The 22,016-nt window shown below is 37.8% G+C and overlaps 1 protein-coding gene across 1 annotated transcript; it reads right to left on the bottom strand.

Moving 5' to 3' along the window:
- Positions 1-152: 152 nt before the first annotated feature.
- On the bottom strand, positions 153-2,480 carry LOC121417373. Its single transcript, XM_041611059.1, has 2 exons — positions 2,052-2,480; positions 153-441 (listed from the first exon to the last, which is right to left on the bottom strand). Coding segments are annotated over exons 1-2 (345 nt in total). The 5' UTR covers positions 2,395-2,480; the 3' UTR covers positions 153-439.
- Between the last annotated feature and the right edge of the window lie 19,536 nt (positions 2,481-22,016).

The raw sequence follows: 22,016 nt of genomic DNA, 5'->3' as shown, positions 1-22,016 counted from the left end.
TTGCACATTAGTCGTGTTGTACAACACTCTTTTGAAATTATACCAAACTTTAGAGCAATAAGATTAAAATTTACATGTACGTCCAATTTGATTACATTTCCTGCAATGTGCTTGTTTTATTTTTCTGTTACAATTTATGTACACTTTATAGGGAATGATTTTATAATCAAATTCTTTATGATCTATTTCAAAACATTACATATAAAAAGCACAGCTACCCCACAATTGTAATACTTACTAAACTCACATACAGTCAAGTTTGAGTCAACCAAGCTGATCCAACATGTAAGATAGATCCCTCTTAATTTATGTGTTTCTAATAAGTCGCTGGTTGAAAGTATATAGTCTATTGGGTGACATGCTGATTGCAAATTGACATCACAGAATTTGGAGTTAAAAGTGCTGAATACTGCTGAGTGCTGATGATCCGTTGATGATTTCCTGAGAGTAAAAGAGAATAGGCATATGCATTGGAATTGAGAAGTAAATAATGCCTAAATATTAATATAATTAAATCATTCCTGCACAAACTAGGGACAGCAACTTTTTAGCAGTAAATATAGATGTAAAATGCGTTTCTAGGTTTTACTTTTCATGTGAATTTCATCAAATTTACAAAACAATTTCGTAATGGAATTTATATTTACAGAACAATTTCATAATGGAATTTATCATGCTGTGATCATTTTCTTGACATCTAAGATAAAATTTATGAAGAGAATCACAGCTGTTAAGAAATATGACCTTGGTCCCCAAACACAAAGGTTAGCAATTACATGACTTTGTAATCGTTCACTCATTTTTTTACGATTGATCGTACATTGTCAATGGTATCAATCGTAAATTAAATCTGAGAAATTCTGTCAGAAAAAGTTTGCATGTATTAGCCTTGGCAATTTGTGAGAGGTTAAGTGTTTTTTTAACCGGAAAAACATTTGCTTCTGGAGCAATTGCCCTCACCCACTGGTGGATCCAGGGGGGGGGGGCACAGCCGGACCGTGTTTTCCTTTAGAGAAGCATAAAAATTTGTAAAATGAAAACAAAAGTGTGCCCTCCCGTTTTGAAATTGAATACTTAAAAAAAAAACATCTTTGATTGTCAATTTTTATTGGAGGGGACGAAAATCCTTAATTTTCTGTTGATGACCTTTTTTTGCTGGGAAAAATATGCCCCCCCCCTTGGAAAATCCTAGATCCGCCCTTGCCCCACACTACACTTACCAGTCAAAAAAACTACAACCCTGGAATTAACACCTCCACTGGCGGTTCGGGGGGAGCATCCAGCCCTTACCCCGTTGCCCACCCCCCCCCCTTTGAGAGCCATGAAAAAAATGGATATTTGCTATTCATAATTAAATGAGGACCTTTCTTATTTTTTCGGGGGGTGGTTCAAATTTTCCTCGAAATTATAAATTCCCATTTGTAGTGATTACTTTAAGAAAAAAATAATTTCCTTGTCAAATTATTCATGCAATAACCCCCCCCCTTGCCATGTTGTAAAATTCTGGATCTGCCCCTGAACACCACCCTAACGAATAACTCGACCCTACCATACCTATAACCTTATATTGCGCCTCCTCTTAAAATATGAAGTGCTAAAATGAATCCCGGTAATGAATATTTCCAATCATTTACAATAAACGAATCTTTGGCAATACATGTCATGAGAAGGTCATCGTTTTGATACATAATACTATTGCATTGGTTTAAAAGTATAATGAACTGAACATGCACAAATTCACAAATCGATGGTATGCTTTTGCGCTTTTTTATAAATAAGTTGTGTTGGGACGCTGAATGCCCCCTCCCCCGGTTCTGCGGACCCCTGTAAAAGTTCTACATAATAGATTGGTCAAATGCCGACTCCAGCCCCTTTCCACATCCCACTTTTTTTCCACTAACCATTTACAAAACATAAGAATGACCAACTGACTGCGAATTTGCGTGTATAGAGCAACCCCCACCGGCTCCCATTTTCGAATCATTCTACAGACCCTTAGGTATTTATTCGGTATGAATTAGTGAAAAAAGAATTACACTGTAAGCACTTACAGATATAATTTGCAGGAAGTAACTGGACGGTATTTGTGGTACTAGAAAAGGTTGTTATGAGGAACCTGAGCATATCTCTCTTCTCCTTTTCCACAGTGAGCCGTTCTGCTGCTAGCTCCTCCATTCTTGTGTTGTGTCTAACTTGTTCATCAATCTTCTGTCGCTTCAGGGAAAGCCTCTCCTTTTCAGTCTCGAGCCACTCAGCCATTGCTTTCGTCTCTGGCTTGCATGGTGACTTTCTTGATTGTAATTTCTCTGGAGTAGATGACTTAGATTTGGATGAAGATGCAGATTGAGAAGAATTAGAAGCAGTCTCTTCATATTCGATGGATGTATCCGCCATGGACTTGGGATCTGGCAAATATACATAAAGAATAGTATATGCACTTGTACAATTGAAAAATTAAATCAATATATTTTTAAGATTTAGGCATAAATTCTTCCGTAGACCCCCCCGCCCGTACTTCCTTCCGGGACTCCCTTCTCCCCTCCCCCCTCCGATCTCTCTCTCTCCCCTCTCACTCGCTCCGTCTTTTCTGACTTCCCCCGACAAAGGCAGGGGAACCAGTGGCGTAACTAAAAAAAAAATAATTGACAAGCAAAAAAAAAGGTCTTTAACCACAAATAAAGGATTTCGTACCAGAAACAAATTTGAGAAAAAAAGGTCTTCAACTTTCTGTTCTTCTTTTGCTCTCCTATTCTCTACACTCTCTTATATCTCTTTACCCTTTCTCTATTTCTTTTCTCTCTTTTCCTGTCTCCTCTCCCTTCTTTTCTTATCTTCTCATTTTCTTCTTCTCATTTTCTCCCCTTCCTTTTCTTTCCATCTCCGCTTCCTTTCCCCTCTCCCTTCCATTTCTTCTGCTCCTACTTTTTTCTTATTCCCCTCCTTTAACTTCCTTCACCTTTTCTCTCTTTTCATCTTCCCTTTCCCCCTCTCCTTCTTATTCCTTTTTTTCTGTCTGTCTTTTTTTTTTTTGGGGGGGGGGGCGGGGGCATCCGTTACTATGGTAGGATTTCAGTGAATGTCTGTTAAGAAGGAGCACGGATGCTCCCTTCCGTAGTTTTATTGCCTCATCGAGGAATTTCATCCCCTTTATTTCTACCCGCCCTCTGTCTATCAAAACGGGACTTTAAAGGTATATGCCCCTCCATTCATATCTATTCCTCATTGTTCTTTCCGCAACCCCTGAAAATATAATAAAAGTGTTACAGGTGTTACATGATCAGGAAACCAATTTGAATGAGTTTTTCTTTAATTTTTAAGCCATACAATAATGTTTTTAAATTTACGGTTGAGTAACTTACCCGACATCTTCTTTCTGCCAGTTGCTAGGCTGGCTAAAGTTGTAAGTGCCCCTAATTCGCATGCCTTATTTGAACTTGAAGTGTCTGCTGATCTCTCTGAGAAACCTGTCGGTGTCTCGACTCCGCCGATTACTCCATCAAGCGCCTCTTGACCCATAAAATCGATCAACAAATCTTGCCACTGCTCGAGAGGAGCGGGTGGTGGTCCACCTCCAGTACCCCCCATCAATCGCTTCCGTTTGTTGTAGGCCTTTTTGACAGTGGATTTTAGGTTGCTAAGTTTGACCCTCAGCTCCTCGACGGATCGCTGGTTTCCGGCAGCGTAGCTAACTGCCTCTGAAATATTGTTCCATGCTTGCATTTTCATACTATGTGTCAAATTTGCACTGATGGGGTCACAAAGAGTCCCTTTTCTTGATATGCACTCTCTAATCAAGATGTCTATCTCATCTTGAGTGAAATTCTCACTTCTCCTGTTGGTTTTTTACTTTTCTTTCGGCATAACTGCATGAGATCGAAACCTTGCAAAAAGAAGCTTTTTTGTTGAAACACTATGTAAACCGACGGAGAATGCAGCGGAAAGAAGAGAGAGATGACGATAGGTCATACCCGTGAGTGTAATAGATAATCCTTGTGTATGTTCAACGCGTTTTGTACACAGTACAACAACAACAGGGTAACCGCACCGCGGTGTCTGTACACGGGAAAGACGCAGCGCGTAAAGCAGACGATTCTACATTGTAAGAGCGCGTCTGATTGGTCAAACCAGTTTTAGTGGGGAGTGGCCTAAAGGGACTTAATTGAGCGCTAACAGAGTTTTCAGAATACGAATTTGGAGGTACATTAGCGCTCAATTAAATGGGTAACTTAAAAGGATATTTAAGTGGAAACTTAAGAGACTTTTCAGAATACCACTCCTGCAAGGCAAATATGTTGACATGATAAATACTATCAAGTCAATTTGGCAAGATACGTTATCTCTCCATCTCGCGCGTTTCAAGCGTAATCCCATTGATGAATACGCGGTCACGCACACTCCGTTGAGCGTGGGATCGCAAACGCTTGATGGTGCGCGTCATTCAACACGGAATTAAGATAATGTCACACTGTCTTAACTCCTTACTTTCAGAAAACACCCATTCTCCTTGATACATTTAAATAAAACTTCCAAATTCTTAAATCTACGACAACCGCAGAAACAAATCACAAGACGTACAGTATATATATATATATATATACACACACACACACACACACACACATATCGACTTATCACTTCAAGAAAACAAATGACGGTACTATTAGTATACACTTAAAACACTTTAGGATGGCACGATTCGGAAAGTATCAAATTTTCCAGTCGTTCTTACAATGCTCACAGTTTTCTGAAGTTTGATAAAAAAAAATTACAAACTTACCTATCCATATAATATAAAAAAAGCTTACTGTACATTTTTAATATAATACAATTAATTGGGGATTCTAAGGCTTTTAATGCGAGCGCAAATTGCAAGCCGAAAATTTTGATAAACTGTCATGAAAGAGGAATTTAAAATAATTTGTTACAATTGATACAATTATACATAACTTCCCAATCAAAATGCAAGCGCGCAGCTTTAGCTGATATTCAGACCAGCCTAAAAAGGGATATTTTTACAAAAAATAATTGAATACACAAAGAGAATAGTTATTTGAAAAATCAAATAATGCTAGCGCGTAGCGCGAGTGGATATTGTTCATATTTAGATCATAAAATATAGTTATTTTACAGTAAACTATAAAATCTATTTGAAAATCAAACGAACTGAAAACTTAATGTCCGAGAAATGTTTTGTATATTTTTTAAGAAGTTTTAAGCTCAATATATGTTTATTGAGCAAGTAATGTATCTCAGAGATTAGGCAATGCGAGCACAAAGCGTGAGCCAAAATTTAGCATAGTGACATGAAATCCCCCCCCCCCCATCTTATTTAATTCACTCGTCTTTCTCCTATTTCTTTTTCCTCTTCATTTTCTCTAAGCTCCCTTCTGGTTCTTTTCCCTCTCTTTCCAATTTTAGTTTTAGCTCGTTCCAAAAAGTGGGGAGGGGGCATTTGATATCAAATGCCCCCCTTTCTAAAAAGTGAGGGGACGCATCGTCCCTGTCCCCCTGGGATTTCCACCAACATGACCAATGTATACAATTTGATTTGAAATAAAAAAAAAACCTATATAGTCTTTGTAGTCGAAAAAACCCCAAAGTAACACCCCTATAAATTAATTAAAAAAATATATGAACGATAATTTTCATGGAGTATTCGCAATTTGTCCGATTGTCCTAGTCCTTGAATTTACCACTCATGACGTTGTCCTAAATGTCTCCGGTTCTGTCCTAATACGATCTGCATGCTGTCCGCACCGAACGCCGACAAATTTATTTAGATAATCTTATCCTAGGACAGTCCCAGGGATGTCCTACGACAATACGCAGACAGTCCTGATCGTGTCCAAGGACATTTGGAATTTGGTTGCGGACAGCATGCCGAAATGACAAAAGTAGCTGCCCCAACCCTTCCTGGTCTTGTCCGCGCCCTAGTGGAAAACCGCCTTTATACACCACTATCCACCTGCACGCACACTGCGATCATGTAGTCTCTAATAATGGGGCAACCAAACCTTTGCTCATGCATGACCAGCCCTGTGGAATTCACTACCACAGGAGCTGAAGAACTCAACCTAAAATTGTATTTGTTCACCAGCAGGTACTAGGCTATACATGTAGGTTTGAAGACATTTGTAATTTACCCTTAGTTGTACTTCTCTTAGTTCTCTTTACTTCTATGTTTTGCTCTCTTATTGGGGAAGTTCACCCTGACAAAAAGTTTATTGTAAAAATAGCAGAAAAATAATAAAAAATATTGCCGAAGGTTTGAGAAAAATTCATTAAATAATTAAAAAGTTATTAGAATTTCAATTATTTGATTTGTGACGTCATATGTGAGCAGCATTCCTACATAGCGAATAGTAAAAAAACAATGAAATGTCATTTTCTCAGAAAATTGAAAATGGTTTTCACTGTACCTTTTTCATATCAATAGACCAATCATTTCACACCCGATCATGAATAGAAAACAAAATTAAGTCATCAGGAACCATACAAAATTTGAAATTCATGCATTTAATATTACTTAACACATGGGGCAGCTGCTCGTTTATGACGTCACAAATCCAAAACTTTGAACTCTAATAAGTTTCTTACTCTTTAACGGATTTTCCTCAAACCTTCACCAATATATTTTACTATTTTTTCTGCTACTTTTACAACAAAGTTTTCTTCAGGGTTAACTTCCCTTTTAAGCGCCTTGGGCATTTAATGAAAATGGAAAAGACGCTACACTGTATATAAATCATATGTAGGGCCTATGTATCATATATTTATAGATATTTTTTGTATATTCATATATATATATATATATTTATAAATGTGTGTATATATGTACATTATATATACGCGAGTAACATTTTAAATCATTAGGCCTACTTATTCGCCAGCACCTTTTGATAAATCGCTTTCCGGCTATTCAGGCAGATATTTTTACACCAATATCAAATACAATGGGACCTTCATCCTTTTTTTTCAATATTCATTATGCATTGCTTGTTGAATGCTTGACACGGTACGACAAAACGAACGCCGGCGTCTTTAATCGTTCACGGGCACATTAAGTATCATACAGGTAAAAATATCACCATTCTCGCCTGAATTTTTTTTTTGTTGCTGATTAATTAAAAAGAAAATCCTTCACCTTTACCTTAGTAGTTAGACTTAACTGACGTGTCGTAAAATGAACATTTCAACAGCATGATGTTACTTTATATAGTATTACTCACCTATCACAAAGATGAATTTAGGAGCAGGAGTGGCTGTTTTATCTCCAAAGAGAAAGCGCAACTGGTAGGAATATGGCGGGTGTTTCATGTGCGACGGACTCGTTAGCGGTGCGCACGATTCTGAATTAAATATCAAGAGCACAGTATTATATCAAAATGGGCGTGGTGTGCCTTGTTTTGCCTTTCAGAGTTGTCGCGTAAAAACGAGGACACGGAATGCGTTTGATCCATTCTATTGTATTTCGCCATCAGAAGAAAACACATTTTTTATATTGAAAATACCATGAATACAGCTAAGCAACTAATTTAAGGAATGTCATTCCCCCGGTATTGTGAGTTAAGAATTATTTTTTTTCGTGTTAGAGCATTTACTCATAATATTTAAACTAATTAACAACGACATTTGGGTTTGCAGAGTTTATAGGTGTTATTACAACACCTATGGTTGTTACATTTACACTCTTTGGTGTTATGTTCAATCTCTAAGGTGTTATTTTAACACCTCAGTGTGTGGTCCTCTATTAACAAATGACATACCGTGTGAACACCATTGGTGTCAGTTTTAACACCACAGTTTGTACAGTGCAATGCGAACACACGGCAAACACACCGTCACAGGGGACACACTATAAACACATAGTGAACACACCCTGAATACACGTTGAACATGCAGAATAAAGTGTGAACACACTGCTAACATCGTAAAGAGAATGTGAACACACTATGCGATACATGCTACTCCCTCCACCCCTGCCCGAGACATGATTACCATCACTAATGACCATAGCAAACGATTTCGAAGATGGATAGAGCAATGTTGGTCTGTTGGATATTAGAATAAGAAAATATGACCTTTATCCTCAATAAAATGAATAGATAAATAAATGAATAAAAACCCTGCAGGCCTATAGTCATACTTATCGCAGAAAGTTTGTATTTTAATACTACATGTCTCCAAGCCTTTATATATATATACATATATATTCAATGCGTGTCCATGCATGCCCTCACCTATCACCGGCATTACACTACAACTGCAAACAAATAAACTTGCTAAAAATTTACAAAATATTGGGAAAAGGTTAAGGCTGATATTTTATGGGGTAAATGTCGGGTATAAAAATGTATCATGAGCAGATACTTACTGTAAATACAATACTGTAATAAAGCGTTGATTGACATTTTTCTCACTTTTTTTTGTTTTTTGGGGGGGGGCTAATTTCGAATCAAATCTATGATTATGTTCTCTCTCATCATGCTCCTTATTAGCATTTATTATTTGCATCGTTTTTTTTTTTTTGCTGTACCCAACCACTATGACCGAGGCCATGTTTTAATCGTTCACTTATTTCTCTCTCTCTCTTATATATTGGTGGTTGCATTGGCTTGAATGGGGCTTTACTAAACTATACAGGGGGGGGGGGGTGTTTCACACAGATTTCAGCATGACTTCGAGTCGCACTTTAATGTCGACGCTTTAAACTGTTAACTGATGCGCAACAGGCAATCTTATTGATTATGTACAAAGGAGTGAGCGTCCTCTATGCATGATTTTTAGAGTTGCGATTGATTGCAACTCTAAAAATCCTGCGCAACTTGATTTTCAACCATTCAACAGCGCGCATTTGGGACTTGCGTTTGATTTTTTGACTTGCGTTTAAACGAAACTCTTTCTGCAACGGACCCCTGACCAATGCGGTCAAGCCCTTTTTATATCGCAGGTAACTAGTGCGACTCTAAGTCGCACTTAATTTTTTTTTCTGTTCTTTATAGCAAATTAAAATAAATCACAAAATTTACAAATGATTATAAGGTGATTGTAAATCACATAAACACAAGATAGTTAGACAAAGAAGACAAAATAACAACCATAATAATAAAGAAAAACCTACCCATCACCTATCCTCCTCACCCCCCAAAATAGGAATGTGGCAAAGTGATGACTTAATATCAGTGTTATCTGAACAAATATAGGTGATTTGGTAAATAAAGTACACAAAACAAAATATAGAACCTCTGATCATGAAGTGGTTTCCCAACAAGTATTGATAGGATTAAAAGAAAAAACAAGTCGTACTTAAATCTTTCTGAAACACCAACTGGTTTGGTTTATAACATATTTGATTGTATACAAGAAGGACAGAAACCTGTTTAATTTTCGTTTCCTTCGAAACCGGTAAAGAGTGCATGTCCCTTTTCAATTTCATTTCTAGATTATATGAATACGTGTGCATTGAAACTGTTTTGAGTGTGAAGTATGTAGGACTAAACTAAAATGTGTTTATGGGACAATTTTACTGATTTTATATAAAACTTTAATAAACTTTAATTCGATCGGTGTCCGATAAAAACCCGTATTTTTGTATTGTGTGTATAAATGAAATGGGTAAACAAGAAATCAGGATATGATCTTTGTCAGTAACTTTCTACTATTCAATGACTAAATATTTAAAGCAAGTGCTCAAACTGCAAAAAAAAATCACTGATTCAGGAGCTGGATTTATTCTTAGATCCCAACTGCCGGAAAAATACCATGTTTTAATTCTAATGGGTATTGTATGGAAGCTTAAAAGTGCCACCGAGATGTTGAGATAATTATCTCGGGAAGTCGACATCTTGATAGCAAAAGATAAGATGACGAGATCCTGGATCTCATCATGTCGACATCTTTTAGAAGAGATGATGAGATGACAAGATCCCGGATCTCATCATGTCAACATCTTTTAGAAGAGATGTTGAGATGACAAGATCCCGGATCTCATCATGTTGACATCTTTTAGAAGAGATGATGAGATGACAAGATCCTGGATCTCATCATGTTGACATCTTTTGGAAGAGATGATGAGATGACAAGATCCCGGATCTCATCATGTTGACATCTTGTAGAAGAGATGATGAGATGACAAGATCCTGGATCTCATCATGTTGACATCTTGTAGAAGAGATGATGAGATGACAAGATCCTGGATCTCATCATGTTGACATCTTTTAGAAGAGATGATGAGATGACAAGATCCCGGATCTCATCATGTCGACATCTTTAGAAGAGATGTTGAGATGACAAGATCCCGGATCTCGTCATGACGACATCTTTTAGAAGAGATGATGAGATGACAAGATCCCGGATCTCGTCATGTCGACATCTTGTAGAAGAGATGATGAGATGACAAGATCCTGGATCTCATCATGTTGACATCTTGTAGAAGAGATGATGAGATGACAAGATCCTGGATCTCATCATGTTGACATCTTTTAGAAGAGATGATGAGATGACAAGATCCCGGATCTCATCATGTCGACATCTTTAGAAGAGATGTTGAGATGACAAGATCCCGGATCTCATCATGACGACATCTTTTAGAAGAGATGATGAGATGACAAGATCCCGGATCTCGTCATGTCGACATCTTTTAGATGAGATAATCTGACAAGATGCTTGCACCTGCACGCATTAACACCGACAGGAATTTGGTTGATATTCGATTTTCGATATTCAAACTGTGAAGTTGGTTCGATATTCAAACGCGTGTGAATTTGGTTAATTTTCGATATTAAAAATTAGGGGCTTTCAAAGCTAAATAGGGGGTTTAACAGGTGCAGCACATCTCGGGCAACCATAAATACACTGGCTTGCCCTATTACGAGGACATTTAGGGGACAAGGTCAGTGAATAAAAGGGCATGAAATTTTTAATTTTTGATTTTTTTCGAGGGACCCCTAGAGATATCCCGACGGCTTAGCCAGGGTAACCACGTATCTGAACTTGTAGAACTCGACTCGGGCAACCAGATAAACACTACCTTGACCCGGTGCATGCACATTTAGGGGGCTCAAATTAACAAAATTAAAGGGAATAAAGGGCTATTTAGAGCATTTTTTAACTAACGTATCCTAACTTGTAGAATTCGACTCGGGCAACCAGATAAACACTAGCTTGACTAGCTTGACCCGGTGCATGCACATTAAGGGGGCAACTCGGTAAAGCATCTCATGAGCAGATCTTAATCTATTATACTCAGTCCTCATTCCTCCGCCAATAAAATATTCCGAAAGCTGAGTGACACATGTATTTTTCTTTTATTTGCACAAAATATGTTTAGTGGTTGCCCATTCTTTGTTTTTAGAATCAGTCTAATCATTACACATACTCTTCATTGTAATCAGTTTACAAAATTAAAAAAAAAATGAGAATTGGTTGGGTCGAATGAATATATTTAACCTTTTGTTGTAGATCGTCATATCTTGGAGAAAAGATGTCGACGTATATCGATAGAAAACGTATTGTCAAAATATAAAGTATGAGTATAAAGCTCCTCTAATCTTTGAATGATTGTCATGAGACATTTTCTTTTGCATGTATCTTTCAATTCAATTAACCAGCAAGGAGTAATACCCCTCCAATAAAACTTTCATGAACGAAAATGTCTCTTTTAGACAATATCGCGTGACTAATTTCAAAGCTCTTGATTGATTGATCGACTAAATTTCCAAAGCGACTATCACATAATTAGAATTTAATTTCAAAATCATTTTAAAAGGCCAAAATTTTCTAGCTCGCTTCGCTCGCTTGCGACTTTTTCAAATTATTCCACATTTGCTATGTTGTCGTGCCTTAGCATATTTCGTTTATTATCCGCAACTGCGTTGAACTTAATATAATTGTGGTGTATGTACCCGCGATATGATAAAAAAATTGGCCATCTGCAATATTTAAAAATATCACGAGGTTCCGGGGGCTCCGCCCCAGACCAGTGGCGCCACCGAATGGGGAGGCCCCAGTGAGTTCCCCCCCCCCCGAAATTTGAAGAAAAAGGTGTGTTGTAAACGTCATAATTCTCCAAAAATGTTTTTTGTTCTTTAAATTTTTTTTTTTCCTCCATTCAAAATGTTGCTCGCGCTACACGCTCGCAGTTATTAATGATTGAGATAAGTAAATTATCTGTTCACATGGGGCTTAAAAATCATACGTTATTAGAGTTTTCATTATTCGTTTTAGCGAGATACATATCCTGCGTATTCATAATTTTCATGAATGAAATATTTTCAGCTAATTAGATAGCCATTCAGTTCATGATTAGTATTACAAAAAGTGCTTAGAACGTCCAGGTATCATCCCGGATATCAAAACTTTTCAGCTCGCGCTTCGCGCTTGCATTATTTATTTGGTGAGATATCATCTTTATGACCCGATCAATGCAAACAGCTAATCCTTTACAGGTCCCTTTTCAATTCAGTATAGGGACTACATTTTCGAGCTCCTCACTCGATTTTTAAAAAATTGTGTGTCACCACCCCCGGCCCCAAAATGTTTGTTTTTCCTCCTCCTAGGTTAAAAAACTTGGTGCCATCATTGCCCCGGACCCGATCCGCATAGCACTCCCCCCTCCAAAAAAAAAATATGATGTCATTTTCTGCATACCATGTCAAAATCAATCTCAAAGTTAAAGGTGATTTTTTTTGTCTCGCTCACTTCGCTCGCCTGAGATTTATTATGAAGCAAATTTTTGCTGCGTGCGCCATGGTGTGTCCTCTCTTTTTTGTCCTTATCACGCATTGAGCTTCGCCCTTATGCTCGGGGCATGATTATAAAATATCCTGTTCATACAATGATACGATCAACCCATCAGTTCTCCCTTTCCTTTCTCTCCCTCCCCCCCCCCCTTTCTTTCCTATTTCCCCTTTCGCTTCTTTCTCTTTTTTTCTATCTTTCCTTGTTTTTTTACTGTACCCATTGGCGGTACCAAGGGATGGGGAAAAAGTCAGGACCGTGGTTCCCCATGCTTGAAATAGCCCTATATTCCTTTAATTTTGTTAATTTGAGCCCCCAAAATTTGCATGCGTCAGATGAAGCTAGTGCAAATCTGGTTGCCCGGGTCAAGATCTACAAGTTAGGATACCTGGTTGTCCCGGCTATAGGCCGTTTGGATATCTTGGGGGGCCACTTAAAAAAAATCACTTTATTAATATAAAAAATGCTTGATATAGCCCAATATTCCTTTATTTTAGTTAATTTTAGCCCTCAAAATGCGCATGCACCTGATCAAGCTAGTGTTTATCTGGTTGCACGGGTCACGTTCAACAAGTTAGGATGCCTGTTTGCCCCGGCTAGGCCGTTGGATATCTCTGGGGGCCCCTTGAAAAAAATATACTTTTTTAAATTAAAAAAGATGCTCTAAATAGCCCTTTATTCCCTTTAATTTTGTTAATTTGAGCCCCCTAAATGTGCATGCGCCGGGTAAAGCTAGTGTTTATCTGGTTGCCCGAGTCGAGTTCTACAAGTCAAGATACGTGGTTACCCTGGTTAAGCCGTCGGGATATCCCTAGGGGTCCCTCGAAAAAAAAAATTAAAAATCTCATGCACTTTTCTTCACTGACCTTGTCCCCTAAATGTCCTCGTACTAGGGCAAGCCAGTGTATTTATGGTTGCCCGAGATGTGCTGCACCCGTTAAACTCCCCTATTTAGCTTTGAAAGCCCCTAATTTTGAATTTCGAAAATCAACCAAATTCACACGCGTTTGAATATCGACCCAACTTCACAGTTTGAATATCGAAAATCGAATATCAACCAACTTCCTGTCGGTGTTAATGCGTGCAGGTGCAAGCATCTTGTCAGATCATCTCATCTAAAAGATGTCGACATGACGAGATCATGGATCTTGTCATCTCATCATCTCTTCTAAAAGATGTCGTCATGACGAGATCCGGGATCTTGTCATCTCATCATCTCTTCTACAAGATGTCAACATGATGAGATCCAGGATCTTGTCATCTCATCATCTCTTCTACAAGATGTCAACATGATGAGATCCAGGATCTTGTCATCTCATCATCTCTTCTACAAGATGTCAACATGATGAGATCCGGGATCTTGTCATCTCATCATCTCTTCTACAAGATGTCAACATGATGAGATCCAGGATCTTGTCATCTCATCATCTCTTCTACAAGATGTCAACATGATGAGATCCAGGATCTTGTCATCTCATCATCTCTTCTACAAGATGTCAACATGATGAGATCCGGGATCTTGTCATCTCATCATCTCTTCCAAAAGATGTCAACATGATGAGATCCAGGATCTTGTCATCTCATCATCTCTTCTACAAGATGTCAACATGATGAGATCCGGGATCTTGTCATCTCAACATCTCTTCTAAAGATGTTGACATGATGAGATCCGGGATCTTGTCATCTCATCATCTCTTCTAAAAGATGTCAACATGATGAGATCCAGGATCTTGTCATCTCATCATCTCTTCTACAAGATGTCAACATGATGAGATCCAGGATCTTGTCATCTCATCATCTCTTCTACAAGATGTCAACATGATGAGATCCGGGATCTTGTCATCTCATCATCTCTTCCAAAAGATGTCAACATGATGAGATCCGGGATCTTGTCATCTCAACATCTCTTCTAAATGATGTTGACATGATGAGATCCGGGATCTTGTCATCTCATCATCTCTTCTAAAAGATGTTGACATGATGAGATCCAGGATCTTGTCATCTCATCATCTCTTCTACAAGATGTCGACATGATGAGATCCAAGATCTCGTCATCTTATCTTTTGCTATCAAGATGTCGACTTCCCGAGATAATTATCTCAACATCTCGGTGGCACTTTTAAGCTTCCATAGTATTGCTTTAAACGACCACGCTTTTAACGTTTAATGTAATGCTCGATGATACTCGAGTATATCACATTACTGACCCCGTACCGAAGTTGTAGATAGACTTGCCAAATTGTATTTAAAAAAAATCATGGATTTTCTTTTCTAATTTTAATAAACTATGGAAAAGCCATGTATGCTTGGTGTGATTGACTGGAAGTTAATTGGCAGACACAATACAATAAGCAATGTTGTCTTCCAAAGCCAGTACTGCATATGATTTTGTAGATAACATGTACAGTTGCACGAAAATGTCTCCGTGGCACGCTAAGGGTTGATAGTAGAAATTTACAAAGGTCAGGCGCGGATCCAGAAGGGGGCCGAACCGGCCCCGGCCCCCCATATTTTTTGTCAATCTGCAGAAAAAAGTGTACTCTTTAACTTGATAGAAACTACGAAAAACAGAAAGAAAAGAAGGAAAAAGGTATTATACCCATGATGTGTAATTTACAGTCTCGTAACGGCCGGCCCGTCCCCGAAAGGAAACAAGAAAAAGGTGAGGGGAGAATTGGAATATAGGCTTTACATTAAATTTATCGCTCGCGCTTCGCGCTCGTATTGCCTGTGTAATTAATCTCATTCAAGAGGAATTAAATGACACTTGATTTTATATCCAGTTCTGAAATCAATTTGCACACAATATTTTAGCTTGCACATCAAGCTTTCATTATTTTGTTTGATTTACACAAATTGTTAATGTATATCAAAATTTTAAGCTCGCGCTGCGCGCTCGCATTGTTTGATTTGTGAGATACCTATCCTCTTTGGAAATTCTTACCAATATTTGTCAAAATGCTCCTTTATCATGTCAGTATATCAAAAAATTAGGCTCGTGCTTCGTGCTCGCATTTAATTGTTTAAGACACACAGCTTGTTCTTTATTTAAATAAAAACGCGTATAGACTGTCCAGTTTTCAGGTCGGAATATCAAAAATTTTGAGTTGGCACTCTCATTATTTAATTGGTGATACTTGTATCCTCTTCATTAATCACTAAAAACAGTCCTAATTGAGTCCCTTTTCACGTTTACTATAATAAGATTTCGGCTCGTGCTTCGCACTCGCATTGCTTTTAGTTGGATACTTATCTTGGTTCATGATTATAAAAACTGCTCAGAATCTTCAGTTTTAAGGACATAAAATATAAAAAAAATTAGCACGCGCTTCGCGCTCGCATTATATATTAAGACCACATGAGATACCTTATATTGTTTATAGCAATTAAAACTATATACTTAAAACTTCAGTCTTTAGTTAGGACTACCCCCTGAAAAAACAACAAAAAATCAGGTTATAGCGGCCAATCGAGAAAAATGCTGATGAAAATATTTTTCGGCCCCCCCCCCTATTGGCGAAAGCTGGATCTGCCCCTGAAGGTGTACATGTTAATGATGGTTTCTTATATCATATATAATAGATTATAACCTGAGAGTCATTATCATCCCGAAGCTTCACAAAATTTAAAAATCAAAGAAAGAGTGTTTAATCCATGAATATTTTAGATGCCCCAGCTACTGGTTACTAATTTATTTTGTTCAACGACGACATAGTACATTTTTTTGCCTATCCTAAATGTCTCTGAAAATGCCTATCCTAAATGTCTCTCAAGATAAATTGTAAAAAAAAAATACGAACTTGATAATATAGCCTTCTCAACCATGTCAGCGTTCGACATTATCATGCTTATAGTGAGCTGTATGCATGGATACTACTCCTTTGAACCGAATTCTAAGCTTTTTGCAAAGGGAAACTACTAGCGCATATTTTTTAGTAATATACATTGCATTATAGACTGATGTATGCCATTGATATGTTCCGGTGTATTATTTTCTGTGTGCCTGTCTGTGCCGGTGTGTTTTGTATAGGAAAAAAAACCTCCTGTATTATGCAAATATTTGTATTTTATTGACCGGTGGGAAAAAGGAAATTTAAGGGGAAAGATTGGACAATATTCGCTGCGATCTAGTGCATGTAGAATAATAATATAGGTTCACACATGATAAACAGTTCTAAATGTCAAGAAAGAATATAGAAAAATTGCCAAATTCGGTGTATTTTGTGTTCTACCCGTTTGGTCTAATTCCAGAATGATGCACTGAACCACTTTTGTCTGCAACCAATTTGTCGTATGATATTTTGGTCTCATTGCTAGTTGGTCTAATAACTCTATTTACTACTTCATCTAAGTCCCATTTAGGCTATACCCATTTCGTCCAGTATCCACTTCGTCTAACAACACTTACTCCATTGGCGCGTCCAAGAGAAGGCCGCATCCAACCCTTGCCCAGGGCCCTGGGAACGATTTTTGGATTTTGGTGCTGATGTCAATTTGACAAGAAGAGAAAACAGAATAGAAAAACCGTTTAACTCCAAAACGAAGGTTATGTTTGCATCGAAAAATTTAACAAGCAAAACCCAAAAATAAAATAATAATAATAATAAAAGAAATAAAAGGTTTATCCAAAGAATGAAGAATATTATTGGTTTAACAGTTCTCCATTTTGTCACACCGATCAGATGCTGCCTAAGGAAAATACTACACGCGACACCCCCAGCACCCATGCCCTTGCCTCCTCGAGACCCATAGAAAAAAATATCGAGACCCGTAGAAAAAAAAATATTAGTGGAAAAAGTCGCGCAAAAGCAAATGAAGACCTCTTTCATGTTTGGTAGTTCTTTGCTGAACAAACATGCCCTTTCAGAAAATTCTGGGTCCGCCCCTGACTTAGTCTTCATGACTAGATACTCTATTGAAATTGTAATTTGAAAATGTGAGACAATGAGTAGATGAAAGGAAACCAGACAAAAAAAGGAAACTAGACTAAGTAAACATTAAAACATGTGTTGTGAAGGACATACGACGAGCGCACACGCCAAATTGATACTAGACCCGATCTGTTTAACCGTTGGTGTAATGAGCCAACATTCTTGGGGGGGGGGGGGCGAGAGATGACGTAGGGGAAGGGGAATTTCGAAAGTGTGAGTGAGAGAAGCAAGCGAGGGAATTTCTAACTTCTTTGTGCAAATACTGAAATTTGTGATAGATTTTGACATACACAGAACACAGTGTGACTACATTGGGTGATTTCAAGTCCGGTATTGGCCTTGGTGTTGGTGTTGAAATTTAGATTGTTTCCCCTTGCTCCAAAACCTATTCAGAGTTTGCAAAACCGATCCAGATCACATTATTGGCATCTCAACAACCAGTGAGTAGACTATTCGGGACCATCTTCGTTTGATATTTGCTGTTATAATCGTGTAAAAATTGACCTAGCACCAACACCAAAAGGTCAAGACTGAACTTGAAATAACCCAGTATGTTCATGTGAAAATATTATTATTGAATTAGTACCTGCCGGTACCCATTTACCTCACCTGGGTCGAGCGCAGCACAGTGTGCATAAATTTCTTGAAGGACAACACGACCTGGCTAGGATTCGAGCCCACGACACTCCGGCATGATTGAAAGGCGAGTGTCAGAACCACTGGACCACGACGCACCAACCCACATTTCCCCCCTTTGCCCATTAATTCGTTTGATATTCTTTTCTCTACTAATTTTCTTGGTCGTGAAACCTGGGGGGGGGGGCATGGTCCCTAGACCGCCCCCCCCCCCATTTTTACGCCGGTATGTTTAGCCCATGTCAGATTATATGAAAAGTAGACCAAAAGCTTGTATACCGAGTGAGTATAAAACAAGAGAGTGTCTAGAGCATGTAGAGAAGGCATAAGAGGGGGGGGGGGGTTACGGATAGAATACCGGCGGAGCTAGGCAAAGATGTATCCACAAATTATTACCAACATCTATCACATCATATTTCCAACTGAACAGAAATATTTATTAATATCAAACTAGGCATTCAAATAATTTTCATTTTCCCTTAACAAAAACTTCAACTTACCAAAATATAATTTTTTTATAAGGGTCCATTAATTTGGAATGAATTACCAATTACAATAAGACAGAGTCCAACGCTGATAACTTTTAAAACAAAAATGAAATCTTTACTATTACATAGGTACCTCTAAAATGTAACAGTTTGATATTTTTAATAAGAAATGTATGTGTGTGTGTCCCTGTATAAAATTCCATTGATGGACAAAATGCCTATACACACCAACGCTTGCTGGACAATTGCAGTTGTGGGACGTCCCACAAAGGTTTTTTCCAAGAAAATTTTCTGAAATGGTAGGGCACGAATTATGAACACGCATGCGCAGTTATAGAAATGTCCCACATTGGTACGCTATGTGAGATTTTCTGCGTTTATGTTAAAGTGAAATAGCGCCACCTTGAGCCCTTGGATTGCTTGGTGTCCAACAACTGTCAATTTTTTTTCGTTCCGAGATCCAAATCAAGCATACAGATTTGGGACGGGCGTGGCGCGCGGATTCGAGACAGCGCGCACCGCGCTCGGGCCCGGGCCGGCCCATAGAGATGTATATATCTCTATGGGCCGGCCGGTATCGCACGCGCACGTGTTGCGCGATCTATTTGCGACTTACCTGGCTGCAGACTGGTTTTAGTGGATTCCCAGCAATTAAAGGGGAAGTTCACCCTGAAGAAAACTTTGTTGTAAAAATAGCAGAAAAATAGTACAAAATATTGGTGAAGGTTTGAGGAAAATCTGTTAAAGAGTAAGAAAGTTATAAGAGTTCAAAGTTTTGGATTTGTGACGTCATAAACGAGCAGCTGCCCCATGTGTTATGTAATATAAAATGCATGAATTTCAAATTTTGCATGGTTCCTGATGACTTAATTTTGTTTTCTATTCATGATCGGGTGTGAAATAATTTGTCCATTGATATACAAAAGGTACAGTGAAAACCATGTTCAATTTTCTGAGAAAATGACATTTTATTGATTTTTTTATATTCGCTATGTAGGAATGCTGCTCGCATATGACGTCACAAATCAAATAATTGAAATTCTAATAACTTTTGATTATTTTATGAATTTTTCTCAAACCTTCGGCAATATTTTTTATTATTTTTTCTGCTATTTTTACAATAAAGTTTTTGTCAGGGTGAACTTCCCCTTTAAGCTAGTAGACCCTAGAATTATTCAGGTAAGTTTTTATGTGTTGTTGTTTTCAGGCATTAGAAAAGACGAATAATATGCTTAAGTTACAGACGATGTTGAGGTGGGAGGGGGGATTGATAGCATTGTCACTCTTTTTTCTTAGTCTTATTTGTCCCTACCCCGTTTTCCATCTTCATTCAGTCCCACGTGCCGTTTTGCATGACACGTCGAAGTACTAGTAGTAGTAAGGCTGGGCCTAGGGCCACTCAAGGCAAGGGAACATTGCCATTGCTTCATGTACAGAAAAAAAGTTTGCAGAGTATTCACACTTTCAAGCACCATTGTACAAAATCCACAGATATTTCATCAAAATTTTCACTTTAGAAAATTTGTGATATCTAGATCTAGGAAGTCTAGTCTCTAGACTCTAGATCTAGGTCCCCCCTAATTCTAAATTGCAATAAGACTTTAGGAGGTCTAAGAATAGGGGTCTAACTCTAAGTATAACCAATTTCACTCAAAAAAGTATAAATAGGGCCGGGCTGGGGCAGGCCTAGATACGTTATATCACTCGCACGGACCCTTTAAAAAAGGTCTAGGCCTTGGCCTAGATCTAACCTTTACCAGTTAGTTAAGGCTAAGGCCTAGGATATCCAATCTTAGTCTTGTAGACTTGTGAAGTTGTGTACAATATGCTCGACTGGTATTCACCTTGATTTTTTTTAAATTGTGTTATTGGGTAGGTCTAGGTTTCTAGATCTACTTTGCCAGGATGGAGTGTCGAGATACTCAATTTTCAGTTCCTACAATTACAAATAATGGTACCACCATGTCCATGGCACAATGGTTTCACTTTTTAAAATTTTTCTTCCTCCAATTTAAAAAGAAATGATTTTGGGGTATTTGTTCCATGAATTGCAGGAGGGCAGAATTTGCTAATGAGCAAATGAAATTCTTATGAAATTCGCTAAAAAATTATGGAGGTTTGTGGAATTTTGTCAGTTCTAGAGGGTGCATCTGTGATTTGTAATTTTAAGCTTTAGGCCTAGCCCTAGTAGATCTATGTAGAGTCTAGTCTAAGTATAGCGGCTAGCCTTTACTAGTCTAGTTTGTCTGACGGCAGAATCCAAGTCCAAGTAGGTTTTTCAGAATGTGTAAATTGAGTATGAACATAAATTGCTTCAAAGGAGTTAAAGCTCAGTCATATTACCAGAATGCATAGGCATTGATTGAGCTTTGTCAAATAATTTCTTTTCCAATTTATCCTTTTCGAGACACCATAAAATAATGTTTTAAAAACTAGTTTGCCCTACTTTCCATCCTTCAATGGAATTCTCAGGGCTTATTAGGGCACGGACAAGAGCTACTTAATCATTTAAAAACAAATAAAGAATATGATTTAATTTGTGTTCAAGAAACGTGGTTTTATGATTATAGTTCACTTTGTATTCCAAATTATACATGCCTTCCAAGAAATAGGGAAGGTCAGCGAAGAGGGGGTTGTGCAATATATATCCACGATAGGATTAAGTACGAAGATCCAATCAATGATCCAAGTCTAGAATTACAACAAGTTAACATATATGTCACCAATAAAATAATATCTATTATCAACTTTTATAATCCATGCAAAAGATTAAACGAATCAATTCTAAACACATTGTTGAAGAATGTTAATGAAACAGATAACCTAATAATCTTAGGTGATTTCAACGCCCATAGTACCCTCTGGGGCAGTGACAAAACCGACAGAAACGGACAAGCCATTGAGCAATTTATATATGAGAATAACTTCATAGTATTGAATGATAAAACAGGAACTAGACTTGATCCTTGTACTGGAAAACTTTCGTGCTTAGATCTGAGTATTTCCTCCCCATCACTGGCCGGTAAGGCGATATGGAAGGTTATGGAAGATTCTTTTGGGAGTGATCATTTTCCAATTATTATTCAAATAACACTTGGAAAGAAAGGAAAAAATCATGTAAATCTAAGTAATCAGGTCAAAGATAACATGTCTCATGAACATATCTCTTTTAAGAATGTTAACTGGCCCATATTTGCATTCAAATGTGAAAATATTATAAAAA

This window comes from Lytechinus variegatus, chromosome 6 (assembly GCF_018143015.1).
Source record: "Lytechinus variegatus isolate NC3 chromosome 6, Lvar_3.0, whole genome shotgun sequence".
NCBI classification, from domain to species: domain Eukaryota; kingdom Metazoa; phylum Echinodermata; class Echinoidea; order Temnopleuroida; family Toxopneustidae; genus Lytechinus; species Lytechinus variegatus.
This window is presented reverse-complemented; position numbering and strand designations above follow the sequence as displayed.